Genomic DNA, 27185 nt, shown 5'->3' on the forward strand with positions numbered 1-27185 from the left:
GAGTCCCTCCTGGAGAAAGGCGGCATACAAATAAACCAAAACTAAACTAAACTAAAGTAAATGAATGAGGTCCAGCCCCACCTAGATTGAGTGTATGATGTGTTGCTTTTTAATCTGTTTTTCTCTTTCCTTATTTTTAACTTTTTTATCATTTTAGTCCTGTATTTTGTAAGCCGCCCGGAGTCCTTCGGGATTGGGCGGCATATAAATTCATTAAATTTACAATTTTACAATTTTTACAATTTACAATTTTACAATTTAAAGCTCATGAAGTGAACATTGTAATAGATGAAGATAAGCCTGAAAATTGTGAAAATTTTTTTTGTGATAGAGACAAGTAGTTTAGGGAACAGGCAGTCAAAGCAAAGATTTCGGAACATCACCAGTTTGGAAGAGTTTTATACATTAAATAAGGGGTGCCCTATTGCTAGAGGCCTTTATATAGTCCCCAGAATCCCTCGAGCACTGTTTGCTAAGAGTGTCATTTGAATGGCAGTGCTAGAGGCAAACTAAAGCTGCTTCACATACAGTCATCAGCAGTTTAGCAATGGTATGTTATACATAGTCCAAGCCATCGTCAATAAACAGTAGTGTTACATAAGTAAAAAACAGAAGGTCCATATCATTGGAAGCCTGGCAAATTAATTTGCTCTTATCTATGTTTAGAGCAGCCTAATTGTTTCTGCTCAATGAAAGCTATTTTAAAGCAAGCAGATTCAAAATGGGTAGAGTGCAGTACTGCAGGCCACTTCAGCTGACTGTTATCTGCAGTTCAGCGGTTCAAATCTCACCGGCTCAGGGTTGACTCAGCCTTCCATCCTTCCGAGGTGGGTAAAATGAGGACCCGGATTGTTGGGGGCAATATGCTGACTCTGTAAACCGCTTAGAGAGGGCTGAAAGCCCTATGAAGCAGTATATAAGTCTAATTGCTATTGCTATTGCTAAAATGTTTTGATTCAAGGTGGATACATGTTTGTGGTGACTCTAAGAATGAAATAGATTGTAATGAAGAACTTCTTTCTTCTTCTTTTTTACAGCCATCAGCTTGCTATGGATATGGACATGGAGAATAATATTGAGAAATATCATATCAATTTACAGCCCTTGGAATCAAAAGTAAAAGTGTAAGTGACCTAAAATAATTTGGCAATTACAATAATATTACTTGACTTCAGGGGATCTTGTTAGCTTGGCCAATTGACTTCAGCGTTGCAGTGACTTCGGTGTTATTTAAATATAAGGTAAACAAAAAAAATGGCAAGAAGAGCAGGTGGGCCCCATTCAAATTCCATAAACTAACAGTTCTGGGTGATAATGCAATGTGCAATTTAGGAAGAGATTTTAGTGTGCCTCATTGATTTTTGAACAAAGAAAAAATATTGAAACACTCAGGGTGGGCCTGCCTAAGATATGACATACCCTTTTCTTGCATTTTAATCACATGGATGTTGATCATATAATAGCAAAATATTTTTGTGATTTAGCTGCCATGCAAAAGAAAAACTGTGAAAGTACGATAATATTTTCATTTCTTGACGTTGTGGAGCTAGTTCACAAATGACATTTAATATAAGAGTTTGGAATGAGGATGAAACCCAATATCAAAGGAACAGAATATAGGATTTACCTCTTTTTACCAGCTGTACTTTCCAAATGACCACAATTACACAATTACACAAATCCAATTGTGAGATGACTAAGACATGAGTGACCTTCTGAAGGGTTTCTTGATCCAAGGAAGGGCACAACTGGCACATTAAGGGTCCCTGCGCCAATGTCCTTTTGGGCAAAGCTTCCACCTGGTCTTTGAACAAGAGCAGAGAATCCAAAAGGATCCCCAGATTGCACAAAAGTCTGAAATGGTGCAACTTCACTGACAGTCAGTGATGAAATACATCCTGATCTAAAGGGTGCACAAGTAAACATAGCCTGAGTTGATTGTTCCTCATCTACACTCACATAGCTTCAAGGCAGTGAATCAGGTCTTTGACCACATTGCTTGACCAGCCAGAGGTCAAAATATATAACCGGGTATCATCACTGTATATTTTTTAAACAATATCTCACCAGGGATGAGCTTCAAAAAATTCAGCAATGGTTGGTGGGTGGGTGTGGCCTTGGTCGGTGTGGCCTTGTTGACTCTGGAGGTTTTCCTCAAGCCTCTGGGAGGGCAAAAGCTGTCTTCCTGGACTCTGGAGGCTTCCTGGGAGGTCCATTTTTCTCCTCCCTGAGCCTCCAGGCAGGCCCTGCATGGTACCTGAGAGACCGCCTCCTGCCAATTACCTCCCAAAGACCGATTCGATCACACAGACTGGGCCTTCTCCGGGTTCCATCTGCCAGCCAATGTCGGCTGGCGATTCCCCAGGGGAGAGCCTTCTCTGTTGCTGCTCCGGCCCTCTGGAACGAGCTCCCCGTGGAGATCCGGACCCTTACTACCCTCCCGGCCTTCTGTAAAGCTACCAAGTCCTGGCTGTTCCAACAGGCTGGAGGCTGTTGAAGTATCCAGCCCCGCTTCAATTGTGAATGTTGTGTATTTTTAAATTGTTGTATTGTCCTATTTATTCCCCTTTCCCTGTTTAATTGTGAGCCGCCCGGAGTCCTTCAGGAGTGGGTAGCATACAAAACTAATAAAACAAACAATAAAACAAAACCTCACATCCAAAATGAACCATGACTACTGGGATGGGAGGGGTGGGCAGGGCCAGCCAGGGATGGAATTTGGAGGTTCTCCAAACCAGCCATAATGTTAGCTATGGGGTCTCCCAAACCCAAGCAAACCTGAAGCAGCCCACCCCTGTATCTTGCACCTTACACCATTTGGACAGTTATTGTTTCAGTTATCTTCTCTTGTATCTTTGGAACTTTTAACAAAACAATTGAGAGAGAAAAAGTTTGTTCAGACATGAAACCACAGCAATGCAGTTTCAGAGATATATGGGGCATTTCTTTTCTTCTTTTTCTGACAGAAGAGAGCTGTTGGCTTTGGAAATCACAGACTGTCTACTAAAAGATGCTTTTTGCAATTCTTTTAGGATTGCTCTGTCCATTTTTTTTACCCTTTATTTGCTGTGAAGAAGCAGAGAAAGGAAAATGAAATGGCATAAGAATTTAAAGAACTGCATTAGAATATCATGAGGCTATTCTCTGAACATTCTCTTCAGACAACTATTCAATTGTGAAGAGCAACGTCTCGAATTAACCACTATACTTCTCACAAAGCTGTTCAAAATCCAAAGCTTCTTTGATATTACACTGCCATCTGGTGTTTGTCGATATCACACTCAGCACCTTAACAGATCAAAATATACTGTAATACTTTTTTAAGTATACTTTCAAATTATAAACAAGAACAGCAAAAAGGATAACAAGAATATGAGAGAAAATAGAAAACAAATATATATATTTTATATTTTATATAACTATATATAAAGACATTGTGTCCATAATCAAAACAATCTGTTCTGCAGTGTTTGAATTAAAAAAAACAACAGATTGTTTATCTGGCCAAGACTCTAGAATGGTATTGGAAGCAACAGTGGTGGTACACCAACTGAAACATCAGGCAAATGTTTCTTATTGAAAAGTTTATGAATCCGGTTATTTTGTAGAAGATAAAAGTATGAATGGCTCCTAATTGTGATGGATACATGAAGGCTGAATAAAAAGTAAAGCACTCAGGATTATAGGTTGTAAAGACATAGCAGTATGGACAAAGTAAAAAATATCAACATCTTTAGCATCTGTGTTTTTCACCTCAGTTGATGGAAAGTTGTGGTGATAAAAGGCTTTGTTGCTATTTGTGAAACTAAAGCCTCAAGTAAGTACCCTTCAAGCTGCCTATGGTGTTTGAATTTTTGTCTGCCAAAGTAGGGAAATTGACCGCCGAATATTTATGGTGAGGACTCTCTTGATATGAGTCCTGTCAAATAGGCCACAAATAGGGCCAAAAATGGTGAACTACAAATAAATATGACAGCAACCAATAGGTTTCACATGAAAAAGCTTGATGAACTGACTACCCACAAATTACTCAAAATGCATTTCATAAGTGCGCATTATGTTGCATTGTTGATATTGTTCAATACTGAATGATTATGCAAGTTGGATGCCTCTTTATCTGATGATAGCTAAAACTTTCAAGAATTGAAATTTGCAAATAATTTTTGTCATGCCAAAACAGATGAGAAAGTTCTTCACAGAATTATGAAAACCAACAAAACATTAGTTTATGACCCAGAAACAAAGCATCAATCCATGGATTATTAACACAATCCCTTGCAGTCATCATTATTATCATCATCATCATCCAGGCGTCAACAGGAAAAGTCATGGTTAAGGTAAAGGTTCTCCCGCACATGCGTACTAGTTGTTTCCAGCTCTAGGGGTGGTGCTCATCTCCATTTCTAAGTCAAAGAACCAGCGCTGCCATGTGGCCGGCATGGCTAAATGCCAAAAGCACATGGAGCACTGTTACCTTCCCACCAAAGTGGTTTCTATTTTTTCTACTTGCATTTTTTATATGCTTTCGAACTGCTAGTTTGGCAGAAGCTGGAACAAGTAGCAGGAGCTCACTCCATTACACTGCGCTAGGGATTTGAACCACTGAACTGCCGGCCTTCTGATTGACAAGCTCAACATCTTAGCCACTGAGCCACTGTGTCCCTGTCATGGTTAATTTTTGTTAATACAGATGGTGTTATTCACATGGATTTCCTTGAATTTGACATCACTATGAACTCAGTGCTACAAAATACTAATTCAAAACTCCAAGAAGGACATTTTTTGGGACATACAGACAGATTATCAAATAGGCTGACACTGTAAATCACGTAGAAAGGGCTGTAAAGCACTGTGAAGCAGTATAAAAATCTAAGTGCTATTTAGAAACAATATGGCCAGAAAGAAAAAGTGAAATGTGATCTCACAATCTTATCCATCTATTAGACTATGAAGAGGTTGTAAGGGCTGTCAAACAAGATACACAAAGCACAGAGTGTTTTTCACAACAACTTTAGAAAGGTTGTCCATCTTGCATAAAAGAAGTGTATATATAGCAAATAGTAATGCTTATGTGGCAATGTAAATGCAGTCAACCAAAGAGCTAATTTCAAGGATTATTTTTCTGTTTTTTTAAAAAAATAAACTCTATGAAGTAAAGTTATAGAGATGGAAGCATTACTTTTCATTCAAATCACACATCTTTCTTGTGCTATCATTGGATTAATGCCTCTGAATACTAGCTGTTGGAGAATGTTAGGGGGAAATGCTACGCTCACATTCTGTTTTTCACAAGCATCTGGTAGCTTCAGAACTGAATGCTGAAGTAGGTAGGCTTTTACCTTAATCTGGAATATCACTTTTTTCTGTCTGTTCAGGTTAAGATTTTTTTCTTTAATGTTTAATCCAAAAAAGTGAATGGAAATGTTCATTAAATATCTGAAGTTAGCTGTAAATGAATTTAGTAAGAGACTTTCGGGACTTTCTATGTAGGACTGCATATTTAATTTATATGATTAATTCTCCCACTGTGATATGCTCTTAAGTATATAATTTTAAACCCTGGACTTTGATTTTAAAATATATTCATTTATTTAAAATTGTGGAGAGAATACTTCGCTCCCACCACAGGTTCTCCTGAACATTTTACAAGCTAGGCTCATGAACTGTTGCCGCAGAGACTTGTTCCGATATATTCTTCTCTCACTGGGGGAAACACCAACGAGGAGTCATTATTGGATGAAGCTTTTTAGGGAAAAATATGTTTTAAATACAGAATTCGAAAGAGAATTTTTTAAGAAAAGCATTTCCCATGGTATGCAAAAATCGTGTTTCAATTTTACAAGGGTTGCCTTCCAGAATGGGTGTCTGGGGAGATGTCTGAATATAAAATGTATGCTCATATTCATCCATCTTTCAAATTTCATATAGCATTCAGAGAGCATGGCGTGACTATCTCCAACGTCAAGATATACAGAGTCAGAACCATTTGGAAAAACGCAGTCCTTCACCGCCTTCCTTGTCATCTGGCAAAATGAGCAGCTCTATCAGTATGAACATCTTTTCAGATGACAGTACACCCGTGAGTACATTTTTCCCTTCCAGTGTTAAATGTTTTTAAATGTCCAGTTCAAGGTCACCAGTCATAGTAGCTTTTATATTATGCTTCGACTATTTGCTCTATCTGCAGATTTTACACACTTGGCTTTTATAGTCACGCTTTACATTAGTGACCGCAGTTGTGCAAAAGCAGAAATCTTGTATATATGAATGCAATATTTCTGCATTCTTCTAATGTCTCATATTCTGGGGGAATATTTATATTGTGACTATTAACATTTTGACAAACTAGATCAAATGTTTCAGAAAGTCAATTTACAGCACATGCAACTTGTTTTCTTCAGTGATCAACTGCTCTATCCATATTTTACTTTTGCCATATATCAAAGAAGTAAAACATTTGTCAAGGAAATTAAAGAACAAATATGAAACCTTAATTAGAAATTGGAACAGAACAGCAAGATATGTCCCTTACTGTGCTTTTCATGTTCAAAACTATCTGCCCAGATTATAATATAGCAATCAGCCTGACATAACTATTGTTTTCTTAAAATAGATTGCGATTTTCCCCCCACAAATGCAATTACAGTATCCCTAAGCAACTGCAATGCCAAAGAATGGCTTGCATGGATAGAACTAGATTGATGTGGCCTTGTGAATAGAATTAGCATTTCACTGATGCTGTTGGATCGGCCTATCAAAGTGGAGCCTACAATGTATGCATTCTGTAGATCACAGGCATACATAATGGAGAAAACTGCTTTCTTTACATTAATGGCCAGATCTGATCCTGGATTTACACTCCAAACTGTCCTAATGATTTTATGCTTGACAGATTTGCTGATATTTCACTTTTCAGTGAAACAGAGGTATTTCAGAAGCAAATCATTCTTAGATTGGAAACTACATGAAGTTCATGTATAAATTAGTATTAATATTACATCAGTTGAAACTGTAGTTTTAAAGGATCCTTATATCTATATGTTCCCCCCCCCCCCAGAAATGAATGTAATTGCTATGCAAGATTGTAAGATGCAAATGTAAAAATTAAGCTGATGGAATGTTTAAGTCAATGATTGGGTTAGGAATCACCAAGTAAGGAAAAACACTTCATTTTCAAGCAAATCCTATAGTTGTAACTTACATGTGAGGCTTCTGTCTGAAAAATACTCAGTGATATACACTTTATATGGGAAAAGTATAAAAACATTTTGTGAATGGATTTAGGTGCAGTTGAAACTAGCTGAATTATCTCATACCTTTTTAGGATTTACTACTTATGAATCCTAACAGCAATTTGATCCTCTTTCCAAAGCATATTCCTCATTTAGGGATTGTTCAGGGTGTTAAAAAAAGAGCAAAACTTTTAATCTGTTCAGAAAGAGGGAAGGAAACAATATTTTTGACTTTATTTCGCTTTGTGACTTTATTGCATTGATAAATTTCATTTCCTAAAGGAACTTTTTCAAGGGGCAACTGGACTTTCTTGTTTTTCTTTGAAGATGTTTCACTTCTTATCCAAACGCTTCTTCAGCTCTGTGGGGATAATGGGGAATGGAAAGATTTATGCTTCTTGCAGACAGCTGGTCATTTGTATTCGTTTTAGAGAGTTGTTGAGGCCACTTGGAGGTTTTTCGGTGCTGAAAGGACTGTGTTGTAGACTGGAAATAGATGATGTCTATTGAGAGAGAGCTGTTCAGTTTTGGCAGAGATGGCCTCTTTGACTCCTCTTCAAACCAACTGTGACCTGAATGACTGAGAATCTCCATAGACATTTAGCTATGACAGATTGCATTTGTTTTCAACCAATATCTAAAAAATTGAGAGTGAGGACAATATTTTTAGGTTATTCTTATTTGGCATGAGAATGTTATATGGTCAAATCTGATGACTACATAACACATCTGCATCAGTGGTGGGTTCTGGACGGTAGGGTGCAACGGGGCTCGGCGTCCACCACATGAACGCGCACAGCACACCCACATACACAGCACGTCTGCCCACATGCACAGCATGCACATGTGTCCTTATCTCCTGCGACACTCTGCAACGCTTCCACAATGCTCTAGCTGCTCGGCGGAGTATTGCGCAGGTGCCATGCACTTCGTGCTCATGCGCGGAAGCGCCAAAGAGCTCAAATACAGGTAAGGAGGATGGGAGGACAGGTGGGCCCTCCGGAGCACCATACCAGAACGGTACCCGGTGCTCCTGGCAGGCAGCGGTACGCCTGTACCAGGACGTATCACCTGCAACCCACCACTGATCTGCATAGTAATCTTACTCTCTCTCTCTCTCTCACACACACACACACACACACACACAAACACACACACACTTACTTTAGGGATGGGTTGCTACTGGCCGTACTGCTGATTCGCTGCATGTCTGTGCGCAGTTGCCTATAAATTGTTCTGCGCATGCACAGAACATTAAAAAGGGACTAAAAAACATGCCGTCAATGGCATGGGCAACCAGGGAACTGGTTTGAGGGCAGCCTGCCATCCCTACTGGTTCGGCAACCCAGTCACAATTTCCACTACCATTTCACCCGAACTGGTGCGAAGCAGTAGCAACCCACCTCTGACTCACTCACTGGAACTGGCTATGTTAATGAAGATATCTCATTTCTATCTCTGCTACAATTAAATGGCTATATTCATCCAGAATTTAATATATTCTGCTATTTCTGAAATTATTTCCTGGAAATCCATAGTCCACCCACTCCCCCGTTTCTTATATTCAGAGCTCTAAATCCATCTTAACTTCATATGAGCTGAAATTGGGAGAGAGAATGCAATTGTGCTACACCAAAGCTCTAATATTCAACAAATATCTGGGAAGTCTATCTAAGCTGAAATGAGAATGGCAATATATACACAAAACTGGATGAAATGTAAGCACTGAATTTGAAATAATGAGTATGTAATATATTTAGTAAGGATCTAATATTTACATTCCCAAAGGAGAGAATATGTTAGTAGTGGCCCTACTGCTATGAAGATTAATCTTAACAGTTTATCTATGCTAGTCTTCCTAGACATGTTATTGCATGTGTTGATTACATCCATAGTTATTCAACAGTCTCTTTTGTTTTAGTCTTGTTTACTCTTCTAATAGAGTTATGGCTTGTTAATTTCAGTTATTGCTCTTTATCTCATTATTTCTTTAGGTTCAGTATATTACAAAAAGTTTAACATTTTTTAAAAAATGAAATCAATCATGCTATTAAAAATTGAATTAATTAGTCTCTATGTGTGTAATGTATATGTATATCTGTATGTGCATGTGTATATGTATATGTATAATCTCCACAAGAGGTCTCTCTTCTTCCACCATAGAAACAGATAATTTGGCTGACTATAAAATAAAATAAGTAAATTGTATATAGGTTGGAAGCAAAGCAACATTAGACCTGGGAGCCTAGGAATCCCAGGGCAATAAGCTATCTTGGAGTCCAATTCCCCTACATTTGTTTCCCAGAAAAGAGACCTGCTGGAGACTTAAGGAAAACTTTTTAGTTTGCTGTACTGCTTGGAGGAGAAAGTTTAATCTTAGAGCTGTATCAACTACAGTAATACCAGTGACTCTACAAAGTATAGTTTTTACATCATTATCTTACATTTTGTATTGGGTTCCTGCATCTTATTTTTATGAAGCACAAATATCTGATATTAATGAGCTACAGATCAATGACTGCACAAATCACTATTAAGACTTCCAAGTTTTCTTCTTGTTCATTCCATACTTTCATACAATTGATATCTATGTCAGATATTAATACAGACTTTGAAACATATCTGAATGTCCTCGTTGGTAAATGTATTACATGGTGTTGATTGATTGGTGATTCAGGTTTCTTCTACATAGAGATGGAGTGTCTGTTTGCAGTTTTAGAAAAACATTTGCAAAATTTACATTATTTATGACTAATCATTTTTTAAACCATAATTGCTAAAAAAATGCAAATGCTTGGAAATTTTCTTAGAATCATAGAATATTCTGCACATTTTTCCCTTCTCAAACATTGAATTTGAGGTACTTGCAGTACCATATTTCATACTGTCTAACAATTTTATTAAACATCTTTCCAAATATTTTCTCTGTTTGTATAGTATTACCTTGAAATTCTACTTCCCCTTTCTCATTTTAAATCTCTATTTCTTCTTGTTGAATGTAGTGGAGCAAAACACAAGCAGCAGATTCACACTAATAAAAACTATTGTAATGCTGGCCACTCCAGAGCAAAATTTCAAGTATGATCATGCTGGTCTTTGACATTTTCCTTTGATGCCAAGGACCTAAATGCCATATTACAATATGAATATCAAAATCAGCTTTTTGTACAGCATGGAATCCAAATTCAAAATCCTGCCTACTCTGTGCAATTGCTTCCATATTTATTTGCATCCTGATCATAGTGAAGTGTTTGAATTTACCAAAAAAAGAAAACTATGTAATTGTGATGGATTATAGTGAAGTTCTAGTTACCCAGGAAGGAAAAGTACATTCCAATGAAGTGAGTGAGACAAAAGACAACACAGTCCAGAGCTGGACAGGAAACAGAGGAAGAGGGTTAGGAAAGCCACTCCTTAGAATTTCCCAGGATATATCTGTTAGGCTGAGAAGAATAAGGGTTTAATGTGGCAAGATTCCGTCTATTGGATGTAAGCAATTAAGGAATTGAATTTTGGCTAGATTATTTTATGTCACTATTGGGTTGCCTGACAGTAATAAAAATACATATACAAATACAATAACAGAGTTGGAAGGGACCTTGGAGGTCTTCTAGTTCAAACCCCTGCCTAGGCAGGAAACCCTATACCGTTCTAGACAAATGGCTATCCAACATCTTCTTAAAGACTTCCAGTGTTGGGGCATTCACAACATCTGGAGGCAAGCTGTTCCATTGATTAATTGTTCTAACTGTCAGGAAATTTCTCCTCAGTTCTAAGTTGCTTCTCTCCTTGATCAGTTTCCACCCATTGCTTCTTTTTCTACACTCAGGTGCCTTGGAGAATAGTTTGACTCCCTCTTCTTTATGGCAACCCCTGAGATATTGGAACACTGCTATCATATCTCCCCTAATCCTTCTTTTCATTGAACTAGACATACCCAGTTCCTGCGACCGTTCTTCATATGTTTTAGTCTCCAGTCCCCTAATCATCTTTGTTGCTGTATAAGAAACAACTGTATAAGCAAAAACATCTCTCCACCTTTTGTGTATTAGTGCATTACAAAAACTATCTGTGTTTTTTATCATCACTATTATTTTTTAAAAATGGATTTTATTCTTAGTATAAGCCAATAGTATAAGCCAGCTCAGTGAGATTTGATCTCATCTGTCTGTGATCTAAGGGATGCAGTGGCTCAGAGGCTAAGACGTTGAGCTTGTCAATCAGAAAGGTTGGCAGTTCAGTGGTTAGAATCCCTAGTGCCGCGTAACGGAGTGAGCTCCCATTACTTGTCCCAGCTTCTGCCAACCTAGCAGTTTGAAAGCATGTAAAAATGCACATAGAAAAATAGAAACCACCTTTGGTGGGAAGGTAACAGTGTTCCATGTGCCTTTGACATTTAGTCATGTCGGGCACATGACCACAGAGACGTCTTCAGACAGCACTGGCTCTTCAGCTTTGAAGTGGAGATGAGCACCCCCACCTAGAATTGGGAATGACTAGCACATACAGTATATGCAAGGGGAACTTTTACCTTTATTTTATCTGTGATCTGCTTCTTAACACTCTGTTGTAATGCACTGCCTGTGCCTCTGTGCTTTATAATTAATGTAAGTATGCATATTTACAGTTGAACACCACTGTGGAAAAGATTAGGGGGGGAAAAGAATGCTTAGTGGTTTGTTTAAAACCTTCAAGCTCACCAGATAGCTTGTTTCCATCTGGCCCTGGTCACAATGCCAAATAAAAGAAAAAGAAATCACATCCCCAAGATAGTCAGGGAACATGCGGATCCCCTTTTTCCTCCTACTCCCTTGAAACTGGCGATTTGAGCCATTATTCAGCGTGTTGACTTTTCTGTTAGTCAGCCATGTCACCGTTTTCATTTGGGTGATTTTATATGGGATTTTTAAAGGCTATTAGGAATTCATGAGCTGGGGAGAGCTACTAAAATTGAATTTCCCCCTAGCCAATATGATGTGGCCGACATGTAATCATTCATTTGCTCACTGATGCATTATCTAGACTGAGAGGGATGTTCCTTCTGGTGTGTTCTTTGCACAAAAAGAAAAGAAAAGCAGGCAGGCAAGGAAGCAAGCAAGTAGTGATTTACTGTATGTTTGAAGGTAAGCAGCTTTTATAGAGAAAAGTTGATCTAACCCTATTCCTGTTGAGAGACTAGAAAACAATGCTGTGCTGCTGCTGTTGTTTTTCTCCCACAAACCTCTCCTGCCTGATAAATCTTTGATATCCTGGCACAGCAGGGAGTTAAAAACATGTTTTTGAGCTACTACCTACATTCAGGAAAATTAACATCGTCTTTGCTATATAAGGCAACAACTACCGTACTCGCTTTAAACCGGGGGATTCATGTCATTGTGGAGACTCCAGGAAAATTCCCCTCATTTTACATTTTTCTTCTCACCAAGCCCTGTTAAGGGAAAAGGAAAAGACGAAAAGTTTCCCTTGTTAGCTAGGATCACAAATCCTGTGGTAAATAGGAACTCTTGTCAACGTTTTATTTATATGTTGATAGTGTTATTCCATTAATTCCTACAAGTCCTGCTGTGCTACCTCTTTGTGGTGGTGGGGGGGGGGAATGTTCCTAGGAGGGATGAGTGAAGAATGTCAGGTGTGTATACCAACAGTATATATTCCCAGCAGGTTTACCCATGCATGAAGGTCATTCCAGCTGCCCAGCTAAAGTAAGCAGAAACCTATCTTGGGCAGTAGCACTATAGGAAGATGCCAGAGGCAGATGATCAGTTTACTGACAATCACAAAGGCATAAACTCAAACTGTGCAGCAGAAGGCAATAGTAAGCCACACCTGTATTTTTACTGAGAAAACCATATGAATAGAAAATGTAAAATGATCGACATGTAGTGCCAAATGATGAACTCTTTGGGTCAGATGTTTAGATGTTTGTTTAGAGTAGTGATTGTTTTTATGACATGGCTACATTAAAGTCTTTGGGATGTAGAGTTGCTGATGTTGTCACACAGGAAAAGAAAATCTGAAGCTGCAAAGATGGAATTATAGTTGATTCATGCAATGTAAGAAGCATGAACAGAGGAAAGCTCAATATATACAAGTGACACGAAACAATTACACATTGATGCCTGGACATTTTCAACCAGATGATCAAACAGTTACTCAGGATATGAAAAACTAAAACTAAAAAAGGAATTATGTTGGTTTTATAGTAAGGAAGAGTGCAGCAAGAATAGCATTTGGCAGCACTGCAATCTATAATCAAAGAAAATGGAATAACCAAATAACCAACCTATAACCAAATAATATCACACAGAATAGAATACAGAATAAGAGAATTGGAACTTGGATGTCTTCTAGTTCAACTGCTTAAGCAAGAGATCCTATATTATTCTGGACAAATGGGTGTCCAATCGCTTCTGAAAAATATCCAGTAATGGAACACCCACAACTTTTGGAGGCAAGCCACTCCATTGGTTAATTGTTCTCTAATTGTCAGGAAATTTCTTCTTAACTCTAGGTTAGATATCTCCTTAATAAGTTTTCATCTGTTACTTCTTGTCCTGCCCTCAGGTGCTTTGGAGAATAGATTATCCCCCTCTTCTTTGTGACAGCCTCTCAAATATTGGAAGGCTGCTATCATGTCACCTTAGTCCTTCTCTTCACCTACCCTGCTTCTGCAACTATTCATCAAATAGCCAAGGTGGCGCAGTGGTTAAATGCAGCACTGCAGGCTACTGCTAGATCAGCAGGTCAGCGGTTCAAATCTCACCGGCTCAGGGTTGACTCAGCCTTCCATCCTTCCGAGGTGGGTAAAATGAGGACCCAGATTGTTGGGGGCAATATGCTGACTCTCTGTAAACCGCTTAGAGAGGCCTGAAAGGCCTATGAAGCGGTATATAAGTCCACTGCTATTGCTATAAAAAAAAATGCTTTAACAATTAGGCTTCATGGACATTTCATTAATATGACACTCATTCAAGTTTATACTCCAACCACTGATGCAGTAGGAGAGGAGGTATTTAAACTCAAGTTCAATTTGAAATCAGCAGAATTTGCAAATAAGATGTGCTGCTTGTGTTTGGAGATTGGATTCTCAATGTTGGAATGATAAAAGAGAAAATACAGTTGGATTGTACGGCTTAGGAAACCATAATGAAGCTGCAATACTCTACTATAGAAATGTAAGATTTTGGATGTTAAGATCCAAAATACCTGAAAAGTACCTCTGGTACTAAAAGATGAAATTAGATCATCACTCTGGTAATTATCTAGCTGGAAAGCTACAGGATCTGATGGATTATCAACATATATTGTATATGGCATGCAACAGAGGAAGAAATAGTAAAGATTGTAATTAAGCTATACCAGCAAAACTGCAGAATGGCAGTGACCAACAGATTGAAAGAGGTTAAGAGCCAAGGTGGCGCAGTGGTTAAATGCAGCACTGCAGGCTACTGCTAGATCAGCAGGTCAGCGGTTCAAATCTCACCGGCTAAGGGTTGACTCAGCCTTCCATCCTTCCGAGGTGGGTAAAATGAGGACCCAGATTGTTGGGGGCAATATGCTGACTCTCTGTAAACCGCTTAGAGAGGCCTGAAAGGCCTATGAAGCGGTATATAAGTCTACTGCTATTGCTATTGCTATTAATCTATATTTCAATACTATAAAGGGAGACTTAATAGAGTGTGACACTATGTACAATATCCTTAATTTCACAGCTAGCAAAAATGCTTAGGATCTTCCAATGCAGATTAGCAGTTTATATGGAAAAAGAATACCAGGTGTTCAAGCTAGAATATAAAACATTATTGCCACTGCATACTGGAAAGCCAAAGAATACCAAATAAAAGTCACTATGTGCTTAACTGATTATAGAAGGGCCTTTGATTGTATTGATCACATCCAACTACGGAATTAGTTCAGAAAAATGGGAATCCCAGGCTGTCTCTTTGTCTTCATGGGAAACTTATATACAGGATCAAGCAGCCACAATATGGACAGAACATGACAAAACAGACTACTTCCAGAATGGAAATAAGTATGACAAATCTGAATTCTATAAGTAAAAAAATAAATAAAAACAAGGACACCATGAAAAAATGTAACTGAAGTTAAATATAAAGAGGACCAGATTAATGACAACAGATAAGACAACCAGCCTTTGAACTGAAAATGAAGATATCAAAGTGGTTATGTCTTTTAGGAGCAACAGTAAAAGAACAAACAATCAAGAAATTCACTACAGACTGGAAGTACATGGCATAGCAGTCACAAAAGCCTTAGGGAAAGATATTCAAATGTTGTGTGATCTGTGTATACCTACAATGATCAGAACTGTGCAAGTTATGGAATTCTTTGTTACACTCTATGGAAATGAAAATTGAAATCTGAAGAAATGGAATAAAAAGTTGATATGAAAGTGTTGTGTGGATTTATGCAGTCTCTCCAGAAACCACTCTGCATATGATCATCTCAGGACCCACAAATTAAGACCATTGTTAGTTTTTTAATGGCCAGATCCTTGGACATCTTCAAATGAGATCTTCGTGTCAACTTGAATTCAAGAAAACTGCATGGGTATGCCTGTCTAACTTCCTTGGCAACTATATGAAATTGATTTCCACTTCTGAGATTTTTTTTAGTTCCGTTAATGCAATAATAAGTAATTTGAAATGTAAGTGAAACCAGATTTGGGGTTTGCCTCAGATGGCTCCACTATATTTTGTGATATAACCACCCTGATATTCCACTTAAAAGCCAAATTGAGCCAACAATGGTGCATATTTTAACCTGGGGTTAAACCTGGGGTAATTGCTGTTTTCTTTGTAAGCTCTATTCAAGTATTTAAAAAATCATGAGTATTCTTGTCAAAAATTAGGAAAAATCATGTCAGCATTCCCAAAATGACCTCCACTAGACTGATTAGATCCCACAGAATAGGCCTCCTCCAAATTCCATCCGCCGGCCAGTGTCGACTGGCGACTACCCGGAGGAGAGCCTTCTCTGTGGCTGCTCCGACCCTCTGGAACGAACTCCCTGTGGAGATTCGAACCCTCACCACCCTCCAGGCCTTCCGCAAAGCCCTTAAAACCTGGCTGTTCTGACAGGCCTGGGGCTAAAGAGCTGTTGCCCCTGTCTCGAATGGTATGACTGTCATGTGTTTTAAATTATGCATTGTTATGTGTCGTTTTTTTAAAAAAAAATTTGTCTGTATCCCCCTTTCTTGGTTTGAGTTGTGAGCCGCCCTGAGTCCCCTTCAGGGGAAAAGGGCAGCATATAAATATAATAAACAACAAACAACAGACATGAAAAAAGAAGAATATTCCCCTTATCTACCTTGATTACTGCATGCTATTGAAAAAATGTTTTAGATTAATAATTTGTAAAATTAAGGGAAGGGGAATATTCTTACTGGACTTGTAGGATAATTAGAAAGTAGATTTAATTTAAACTTAATGATGTTAAATAGACATGCCTGTTCATATGGAATAATCATTCTTTGTGTTTGCCATGGCTTCAGATGACGTAAACTTATATGTCAAAGCAACAAAGCATAGCTTTTCTCTGTTAGAACTGAACAGTAGATTAAATCACCAGTAGATTATGGCACTGGGGCACTTCAGAACAGACTGAAATGTGACAGATTGATAAAACCTGCAGACAATCTAATGTAGTGCTGTTGCTGTTGGTCACAGATAAAACATTATCTATAGAAGAAAATATGCTGATGGACAAGTTCTCCTGAAATTCATAAAGGTGTATGATTGAATGTATTATAGGAATAAATTAGGTGCTTTTGATGTGCCTTATAAAGCAGTAAATTTGGAATAGAGCAAAACTTTCAAGTGGGGATTTTTAGATCTTTTCAGTACCATGGATAGTTCCAGACAATACAGCTTTATGTGGGAAGATGGCCTTTATAAACATTTTGGTGTTGCAATATTTGATTCTTTAAAAACTTTGTTCACAATCTGTATAATTTAGAATGATATGCTTATTCACATGATTTATTGTAATAATAATGAACATACTTTTGGTTCATCTTCCTTGAATCTGTTTTGCTATTTTCAGTATAATTTTTTGTATACAACATAATTTTACATAATTTACAAAATACAAATTTCCATAACAAAATGATTACTGTAATCAGATTGAAAAACTAATGACCATTTGTGTGTGTGTGTGTGTGTGTGTGTGTGTGTGTGTGTGTGTGTGTGTGTATGTATGTATGTATGTATGTATAAAGCGAAATACCACTCACACATCATCATGAAATCTCCAGAACCGTAAAGCCTACAAACTTGAAATTTGGCACATATCTTCCTCTTGGCTTCTAGGTGCTCACTAAGAAAGGATTTTTCGAAATGAAAAATATTATTAGTATTTCTTATATTATTATTAACATGCTCTGATGCTAAGGAGTTAAACATTCTACTCCCCCTCCCCACCTGAAAAGAATTCTGTTCCAACTGCCACTTGGGCATGGGCATGGCCAGCATGTAACTCATCTGGCCTGTGAGCTGGGAGTTTAGACATTCTACTCCCCCTCCCCACCTGAAAAATGCTCTGATGCTAAGGAGTTAGACTGAGGGAGAGAAAGGGATAAGATAGGAGAGGGCTATGTGGGACAAAACATTCCCTGAGGGGAGAAAGGGGAGAGTAGAGGCCGATTAATTTTCAAGATGTGTCGATTTATCAAGCCAAATCACATGATTTTGTAGTGGCGCACAGGTATCCAGCTAGTTAAATGTCACGTGATTGATTGTTCTTTGAGGTGTTACAGGATATGCTTTTTTTTTTTTTAAAGTCATCTCAGCAATTCTGTACTTCTTGTCCTTCCAAGTTTAGCATCTTTATATACTAACTAGATTGGCTATTTTCATTCTGAATGCTTCTTGGATTTTCTTTTTGTATACATTGAATTAAAAATATGACATTTTTATATGAACTGCGACAACACTTCATAGATTCTTTAGAGCAGTGTTTCTCAACCTTGGCAACTTGAAGATGTCCGGACTTCAACTCCCAGAATTCCCCAGCCAGCATTTGCTGGCTGGGGAATTCTGGGAGTTGAAGTCCAGACATCTTCAAGTTGCCAAGGTTGAGAAACACTGCTTTAGAGGATCCACTTTTGTCAATATTTCAGGGTCTTCCATATTCTGTTAATTTTGTGTTGAGTGCTTGCCCTCTTTCTCCTTTGCATATTTTATTGATGATGGGCATTGAAAGCCAGCTCTCAGGATTTCTTCCAATCCCCACCTTATAAAATAAGTTGCATGATTTTTCAACATTTTGAGATGGCAATCATGAAGACATATAGCTACATACTAAATTAAATTAAATATACATCTTCCCTGTATATGATTCAGCCAGTTTGTTTCACTGCTCACTTGTCCTCCTCCCCAGACAAAAAATATTAAGTGCAGTTCTAGCCATAAGAAATTGATTATCCCTGTCTTAAACGATCTTTCACATTATTTTGATCTGGTGACAAACACTCCAGTGCAGCATAGAATATTGAGCACAGTGGGCAAAAATCTCTTGCCCAAAGATTATTGGAAATAGGGTTTGCTATTTGAAGCTGGATTTTTGACATTAAGTTTATGCATTGAATTTCTCTTCCCTTTTGGAGACAGAAGGAGATAGAATTTGATGCAATACTGAAGAATCAGCTGTCTTGTTAGCAGGTTTTTCATGCCATCAAGAGATAACAGGACCATTTGGAATTTATTTCACTTCTGGACCCTTTGAGATGCAGAAAAGGATCGAAGTCGCGGTGGGAAGTGAAGCTTGCAAGAAAATAGCATGTGATGATGTCTCATATGGACCCTTCCTAATTGTATTCACACATCCCAGGCTCTTTGGACTTTATGGTCTGTGTCCAAACGAAGGTGAAGAAACTGAAATCAATTTCACACATAGTTAAATTGACAGTTACTAGTTGAACAATCTAGCTGTTGAGGCAGAGTTTTAAGGTAAAAGAAGTCCTGGGCAAGGTAGTTACTAGTGAGTGCATGTAAATGAGTTTAGACTTTCCTTTTCAACACTAGAACCTATATTAATCCCCGGGAATTTCCAATTTGTTTCATGGGCTGTTCGGTTTTCCATTTTTATATGCAGAACGAAGCACAAACTAACAACTGCATGTTTTAAATGATTCACCACAGCTGGAGTAGGAGATCTTATTCATAGAATTGCCTCCTTTCTGCAGTTTATGTGTGGCTTGCAGATATATAGTATAATTATGGCTAATATTTCTATTATTAATTGCTCTAACATACAATACCTGACCACAGGATTTACATACATGATATTTTCATAAGTAGATACATCATTACTAAGCATTATAGCAAAAAGGTTTGTTACAACAATGAGAAGTAGATACACCATATGACAAAGAACATAGAATAATAGAGTTGGAAGGACCTTAGAGTCCAATCTCCTGCTTGAACAGGGAACCCTGTACCATTTCAGATAGATGGTTGTCCAGTCTCTTTTGAAAGCCTCCAGTGATGGAGCAACTACACCTTCTGAAAGCAAGCTATTCCTTTGGTTGATTACTGTCACCAATAGAAAATTTCTCCTTAGTACTAGGTTGATCTTCTCCTTGATTAGTTTCTGTCCATTGTTTCTTGTCTTCCTTTCAGGTGCTTTGGAAAATAGTCTGACTCCCCTTTTCTTTGTAGGAGCCCATCAAATATTGGATCACCATGTCTGTGTTAGACCTTGTTAGACCGGCTTTTCATTAAACTAGACAAACCAAATTCCTGTAACTGTTCTTTGTATGTTGTAGCCTCAAGCCCCCTAGTCTTGTTGTTCTTCTCTGCACTCTTTCCAGAGTCTCAACACCTTTTTTATATTGTGATGACGAGAACTGGATGCAGTATTCCAAGTATGGTTTTACTTAGGCTTTGTAAAGCGATACAAGAACTTCATGTTCTTGTGATTCTATCGTCTATTAATGCAGTCAAGGACTGCATTGGCTTTTTTGGCTGCAGCCACACACTGTTGACTCACATTTAAGTAAGTGGCTCATATTTTCATCTTTGACTTTGGCTGTCTTGTTTATTTTTGAAGCCACTGCACTTGAGTATATCAAGCTATGCAAAGGACTATATGCAAGTCCAAGTAAAGCAACAGCTTTTAAACTGCTTTTTAAATAAGTAATCTTACACAAATGTATTAATGATTGTCCATCACTGGAAATAAATCAGAAGAGTGAACTAGCCAATATAAAGTTAAAATGTTCTCCTGATGCATTTTCCCAAAAAGGAAATGCTATTTGCATCATTGGGTTTTCAATAATTGAGGCCAAATGTTTATTTATTAGCACAGTTCTATTTTAATTTTTTTTTTAAAAAAAACTTCTTTCTAATTATATTAGTTGCCATACCAACATTGCAAGGAGATTGCATAATTTTTGTGATGCCTCTTATGCAAAGCTCATTGAATATCACCAAATCCAATCTGTTCAGATTTGCTACAAAAGCGTCATATATCTATTTTGGTATTTATAAGAATCTTAGGGGGGAAATTATAACCCTGAGAAATGAAAAAAGTGAAAAGTGAATATTCCTCCCTCCCTCCCTCCCTCCCTCTCTCTCTCTCTCTCTCTCTCTGTCTATTTATCTATCTATCCATCCGTCCGTCCGTCCGTCTGTCTGTCTGTCTGTCTGTCTGTCTGTCTGTCTGTCTATCTATTCTTTAATTGCTGGCTAATTCCCAATGATTCCAAAGAAACTTTAAAAAAATAGTGGAATATTTTGTGGAATGTAAAATGGTATGCACAAGTAAAATTTCTTGCTGCTTTTTCTTGTTGCTATAGGAGTGTCCCAGAGATTTATACATAATTAATTCATATTTTATGTGAATGTAAAACATTTATAACAATGTAATTATTTTTAAAGAGCTTTATACCTATTCAAAGATATCAAGCATTAGGATACCTGACCAAGAGTATTATTTACTTGGTCTGTGCAGGAATTTATTTCCAAGGGCAATAATTTTGAGTCAATTGTAGGTGTGCACGTAGCATTTTTGGAGAACATTTCAAGCAGCAGCACTTTATCTAGGAATCTTTTACTGGAAAAAAGATGCATTTGGTTTCTACAGTAGGTAAGGTACTGATGTTATTATAATATTATTATCCTCTTGAATGTGGATACTTATATAGTTTTTTATTTATCATGTATTTTTAGTCTGACCAATACCATCTAAGTATCTATAAGATAATAGACTTAAACTAGCCCAAATCAAAATGCATTTGAATAAATATAATTAATTATTGGTGATTGGATTAAGTACTGCTGTTTTTAACAGGTTTATTTTAAAAATATTTAAACTCCAGTTCAAGCTCTGTATTCCTTAATATGATAAAACAGATGCTGTGTTGTAACATTATGTGACCACCACATCCTTTTCATTTATCAATTAGGTCCCCAAACGATTCACAATTCATACAAAATCATGACCTTTATAATATGCTATTTGAAATTATGAAGGATCCATCTGTTTGTAATGAGGTCATTATTTGGCCCATAGTTCTGTTCACTAGATGGGATACAAGAATCTACAACCCAATAATTATGTCGCACTATTATTCATCTTCCTCGGTGACCCAAGTAAGGATTTATTTATCAGTTGAGTTTTCATTGACCTTTACTCAGATGTATACATTTAATTTGGATCACAGAACAACATAACATGGCAGACATAAATCAGAGGAAATACAGAACATATGTATTATTCCTATAGAGCCTCTGTATAGATTCTCTTTTGTTCTTCAGTTTATTCTCTCAGTGGGTTAAATTATAGCAATGCATTTTGAGCATCTTTGTATACTAGTGTCCCCATGGACTTAATATGTACGTAGTATTTCTACAGCTCCTTACAATCAATTGTGTTGTATCAACATTTTTCTCATATTGGGGCATATAGAAAACATTCAGTGCTGAAATAGAAACATATACATAGAAAAATATGTTGCATTTAACATGCAACTACTTGTTCAGTATTATCATTCCAGAATTTTGTATTCATTTTCAATTCTGTACAGTGTTATGTTTAAATGTTAAATTTAGACCTTTAGGAGAGAATTCATATTTATTCATCACAATCGGATAGAAAATGAATATAGGTTGTGGTTTTGTAATCTCCAGGAATCTTAACCTGTATTTTTAGCCACAACAGAATCAAGGAAAATTATAAGACTCGTAGTCAGCCTACCTTCCTAAATTATATATGACCAGAATAAACTATTACATGGATTCCGGAGTTACAATCATCTAATACATTAATCTGGATTTGAAAAGAAAAAAGTGATTCAGATCACATATGACGTCTGGGCTGCATCTGTCAACAACTCCTAAAAATATCAATGTGTTTTGGGGGCTATTTTTCCTCTTGGAATGAGAATTTGTAGTTTGTAGACACCAAGAATATTAACAGTTCAATACCGACTAAAATGATTAGCAATTTTGGGAATGGGGAATCAATATGCTGATGATTTTTTTAAACTAATTAGCTGAACACGTATGCAGTACTCAGTTATTAGCCTTATTGGCTCTTAATTCTAGAATTTAAAAAAAGGCTAGTGTTATAGCCCAGCAACAGCCTGTGCTGCGTTCTAATTGGTCGGGCGAAGCACAGCCTGTGATTGGTGGTTGTAATGACAGTTAAATGACAGTTGGTACCTGAGAGTATAAATACTGTGACAGTTGTAACACATTCTGAATCGCTTGTCACCTACTAATAAACATCTTACTCTCTGATTCCATGGCTCCTGCTTCTATCCCTCACACAACATATGTAAAAGCTTGCAGGGAACAGTGGCAGCTGTTTACCTTCCCGGTGGTAAGTAAATCTGTAATCTTCTGTCTTCTGTTCACTTCTGCATTGGTTTATTATTGTCCTACTCAGTGCTGCTTTCTTCTTCTTCTTCTTCTTCTTCTTCTTCTTCTTCTTCTTCTTCTTCTTCTTCTTCCTCCTCTTCCTCTTCCTCTTCCTCTTCTTCTTCTCCTCCTCCTCCACCACCACCCCCCCCACCACCACATATAGACAGTGCAAACATTGCCAAATCCATTTCAACTATACTAGCCATTAATGGATTCTTCTGAACCCAAAAATCCATCTTCAACAGCTGATGCTGCCATGCATTTAGTTGCCAACTCACATGCCAATTGAGCAACAGGGTCAAAGGGAAGGGAGAGTGGAGTGGAGGAGAGGAAAAGAAAAGAAAGGAAAGGAAAGGAAAGGAAAGGAGAAAGGAAAGGAAAATTTGCTTGGCAAATAGACTAGGTTCTACAACACTTGGTCTTGTCACATTGCCAGCTTCTAGGATCTAGGTCAAGCCCAACTAATTATTCTCCAGCTTCAATTCTGGCAATTTGAATCTCCCAGCTAGAGACATTTCCCTGTCCTCTAGCAGCTAGACTTCAGCTTGGTTCTGAGCAAATACAGAAGAATTTCATGGAATTCCATCTGTTCTGTGAATATTCATATTTATTCCTTTATGGATACATAAATACATACAATCAATTTGTAAATTTAATTGGTTTAGGGGTTACCCAGTTCCAGTATGATTCTTCTGGCAGCAATAATAGTAAGAAAAACAAGATAAATAAACAACAATTTAATAATTGTTCATATAAGAAAAAATGTCTTATAAGCAGCGTTCTCTGGGTGGCCTGTAAGATTGTCAAAACCGTAATTCAACAATAAAATGCTACAAATAAAACCACAGCTAATAAATCAGAAAGGACACTTTAAAACAGACAAGAAAGAAAAATACTTTTCTGTACAATTATCTCCAATGACCAAAATAGAAATTTAATATTCCTTCCTTTAGAACATATTTGCCAATATATTTTCCTCCACATAAGGAATCAAAGACATTTTGCATTTTTCAGCCTGACATCCTAGAAATAAATCTTTTAGCTCCATGTCTCAGATAGTACTCCAATTATTGCATTTATTCAATATAAATTCTTATCTGGTGTGTGAGTGCATCCTATTCTAGAATTGTTTTGCAAATTAGATATGACATTATTCTTTTGCAAAGACAAATTAAAGCTGTTATGAAAACAGGAAATATTGATAGCTGAACACTGTAATAAAGCATGTCGATATTTTTGATTGGTGTGTCTCTCAATAGAGTTAACATTGCTGCTTTTGTCAAAAAGAAAGCTTTGTGCCTACAGTGTATTAGATAAAAAGCAATCAGGTGGTATTACTGATATGAAAGAGGAATAAAAGTTCTTTTTTAACCTGATGTTTATCTACAATTGTTGCTTATGATTTGATTTGATTGATTTTGATTTATTGGATTTCTATGCCGCCCTATTCCCAGAAGGACTCAAGGCGGCTCACAAACCAAAATAGGGGGGGATACAAACAGGAGGAAAAAAAACAACGGACAACAACTACAAACAATTTTAAAACACTCAACAACCACACAATTCGAGCGGGGGCGGGGAATCCGTCAGCCCCAGGCCTGTCGGAACAACCAGGTTTTAAGGGCTTTGCGGAAAGCCTGAAGGGTGGTGAGGGTCCGAATCTCCATGGGGAGCTCATTCCAGAGGGCCGGAGCAGCCACAGAGAAGGCCCTCCTCCGGGTGGTAGCCAATCGGCATTGGCCAGTAGATGGAATTCGGAGGAGGCCTAATCTGTGGGATCTAATAGGTCTGTTGGAGGTCATTGGCAGCAGGCGGTCTCTCAATTTGTGTAACCTTGCTTGTGTATGCCTTGCTACTGGAAGTAAGTAAGTTCATAAGTAAGCAAGCAAGCAAATTAGCAAGTAAGTAATCAAGCAAGCAAATAAGCAAGCAAACTATAGCAGAAGCAAAGGAAATTGCTGCTTTGCATTATACTTATTTGTATGAATCGTGGTGGTACAGTGGTTAGAGTGCAGTACTACAGGCTACTTCTGCTGCCTGCTGGCTGCTTGCAATTTAGCAGTTCAAACATCACCAGGCTCAAGGTTGACTCAGTCTTCTATCCTTCCAAGGTGGGTAAAATGAGAACCCAGATTGTTGCGGGCAATATAGAGAGAGCTGTAAAGCACTCTAAAGCAATATATAAGTCTAAGTGCTGTTACTATTGCTATTGCTGTTACAAAAGGGTTTCTCCATGTAATTTGGAACAACATCCCTTCCTCCCTTCATTTTTCACTAACAAAGTTTAAACTTCAGCTTTCAGACTATAGGAATGGATGTCAGCCTGGTTAGAAAAGAGATTCTGAAAGAAAGTGGTATGAATCTATTTTATTTAATAATCAAGAAAAGATGTAATATATGAAACTTAAGAAAACAAATAAAAACCCAGAGCACAAAATATTACAAAATCTTTTAAAAGTATGGTTATATTGGGCATATATTCTATGTAATCTTAAACTCAAATTTAAATTTTTAATAATGAACACACAATATTATTATTTAAAAACATATGGCTGGTTGATTTTTTTTTTAGAAATTACTTTGCTGATGTATCTAAACAGAGACCACTAATAAATTAATATGTAATTACATCATTAATCAAAGTTCCATAATTTTCTAAACACTGCTAATTTTCATATTTTAAATGCTATGAAATAAGCAAATTTCAGTTTTCTAGACTTTCCCTATAGTAAATTTGCCAGATAATAATAAAACAGTGAATTACTTTTTGTGCTGCATCTTGTTATGGATCTTAGATAAAAGACAATAAATTTACTCTAATGTTAATTTTTAAAAATATCTAATTTTCCAACATCCTCATATTATTTCAATTGAAAGGAGCAATTGAGCTAGTTAATACTATAATATGTACCCACTTGATTTCAATATTCCAATACAAACAGACTTTAATTAAGATTGTGCAAATTTAAGAGGTCAGTTTACATTTAATTTTTGACTATATGACAAAATAAACTTTTATACTGGAACAGGACTTTTCAAGTTCAGATCTCAAATTCACTTCCCACACATTAAAAACTTGTAAAAGAGTATACTAATTTTATATAATTATATAATATTTTAAACCCCAAAGTTCTTTTTCAAAAGGCATCTGGACTTCATTTTTCCTTAAAGACATTTTGCTTCTCATCCAAGAAAGTCCTTTAGTTTTGAACTAAAAAAGCTTCTTGAATGAAAAGCGAAATGTCTTCAAGAAAAAAAAAAGTCCAGTTACCTTTCAAAAAAACAACTTTGGGACAACCATGACCTACTGAGAATCTCTCTAGACATCATATTGAAGTTTTATTTGCTTTTAAAAATATGTACATAGGCTCATCTTCCAATATTTAATATTCTTGATTGATCAGCAATTGTGAGTTCAAGAAACATAGGACCATTTTTTATTCAAAATAAGTACAGTAGAAATGAATCAGGAGCCTGGTCAAGTTTTTATTTTTTCAGCTTTTCGATTGTCTCCTTTGAGTGGCTTGTACATGTTTATCTTTATGTGCCTGTTGATGGCCGATTTGTCTGCGTGCGAGGCTGGTCTTCTGCCTGTTTGTCCTACATAATAGCTGTTACAATCCTTATTCTGTATTTGTAGATGAGTCCTGTTTTTTTCTTCTGGGGCTGTTGGGTCTTTTGGTTTACTTAGGATGTTTTGGAGGACTTTAGTTGGTCTTTGTTCTATGGTGATGCCGTGTAGTTTTAGTAGTCTGTAGGTGGTTTCAGATATTATTTTTTTCTGTATGGCAGTAATATCCTTTTCACAGCTTGTGTTGGTGTGCTATGGTTGGTTGAGTGATCTTGCATCTTTTGATAAAGTTGCATGGATATCCATTTTGTTGGAAGATATTGTAAAGCTGATCTGTTTATTTAACAGGTTTTTTTATTTGCCATCACTGCTTTTGCTGATGTTCTGACCTAGGCTTCACAAAATCACAAAGCAGACTCCTTGTCCTGACAAAACCCCTTTTTATTAAACTAATGTGAATTCCTCTCATTCACATCCAGCAAAGTTCTGGAAAAC

General features: G+C 37.1%; 1 protein-coding gene across 2 annotated transcripts in view; it reads left to right on the top strand.

Annotated features, from left to right (window-relative positions):
• Positions 1 to 1037: 1037 nt before the first annotated feature.
• Positions 1038 to 27185, top strand: part of LOC116514394 (IQCJ-SCHIP1 readthrough transcript protein-like) — a 327718-nt gene continuing 301570 nt past the window's right edge. For both annotated transcript variants that reach the window (XM_032225970.1, XM_032225971.1), the window contains exons 1-3: positions 1038 to 1124; positions 5929 to 6079; positions 20337 to 20348. In XM_032225970.1, coding sequence (XP_032081861.1) covers positions 1051 to 1124; positions 5929 to 6079; positions 20337 to 20348 — 237 coding nt within the window. In that variant the 5' untranslated portion in view covers positions 1038 to 1050. The remainder of the gene's footprint in view (positions 1125 to 5928; positions 6080 to 20336; positions 20349 to 27185) is intronic.

The sequence above is a fragment of the Thamnophis elegans genome, chromosome 10 (assembly GCF_009769535.1).
Source record: "Thamnophis elegans isolate rThaEle1 chromosome 10, rThaEle1.pri, whole genome shotgun sequence".
Taxonomy (NCBI): domain Eukaryota; kingdom Metazoa; phylum Chordata; class Lepidosauria; order Squamata; family Colubridae; genus Thamnophis; species Thamnophis elegans.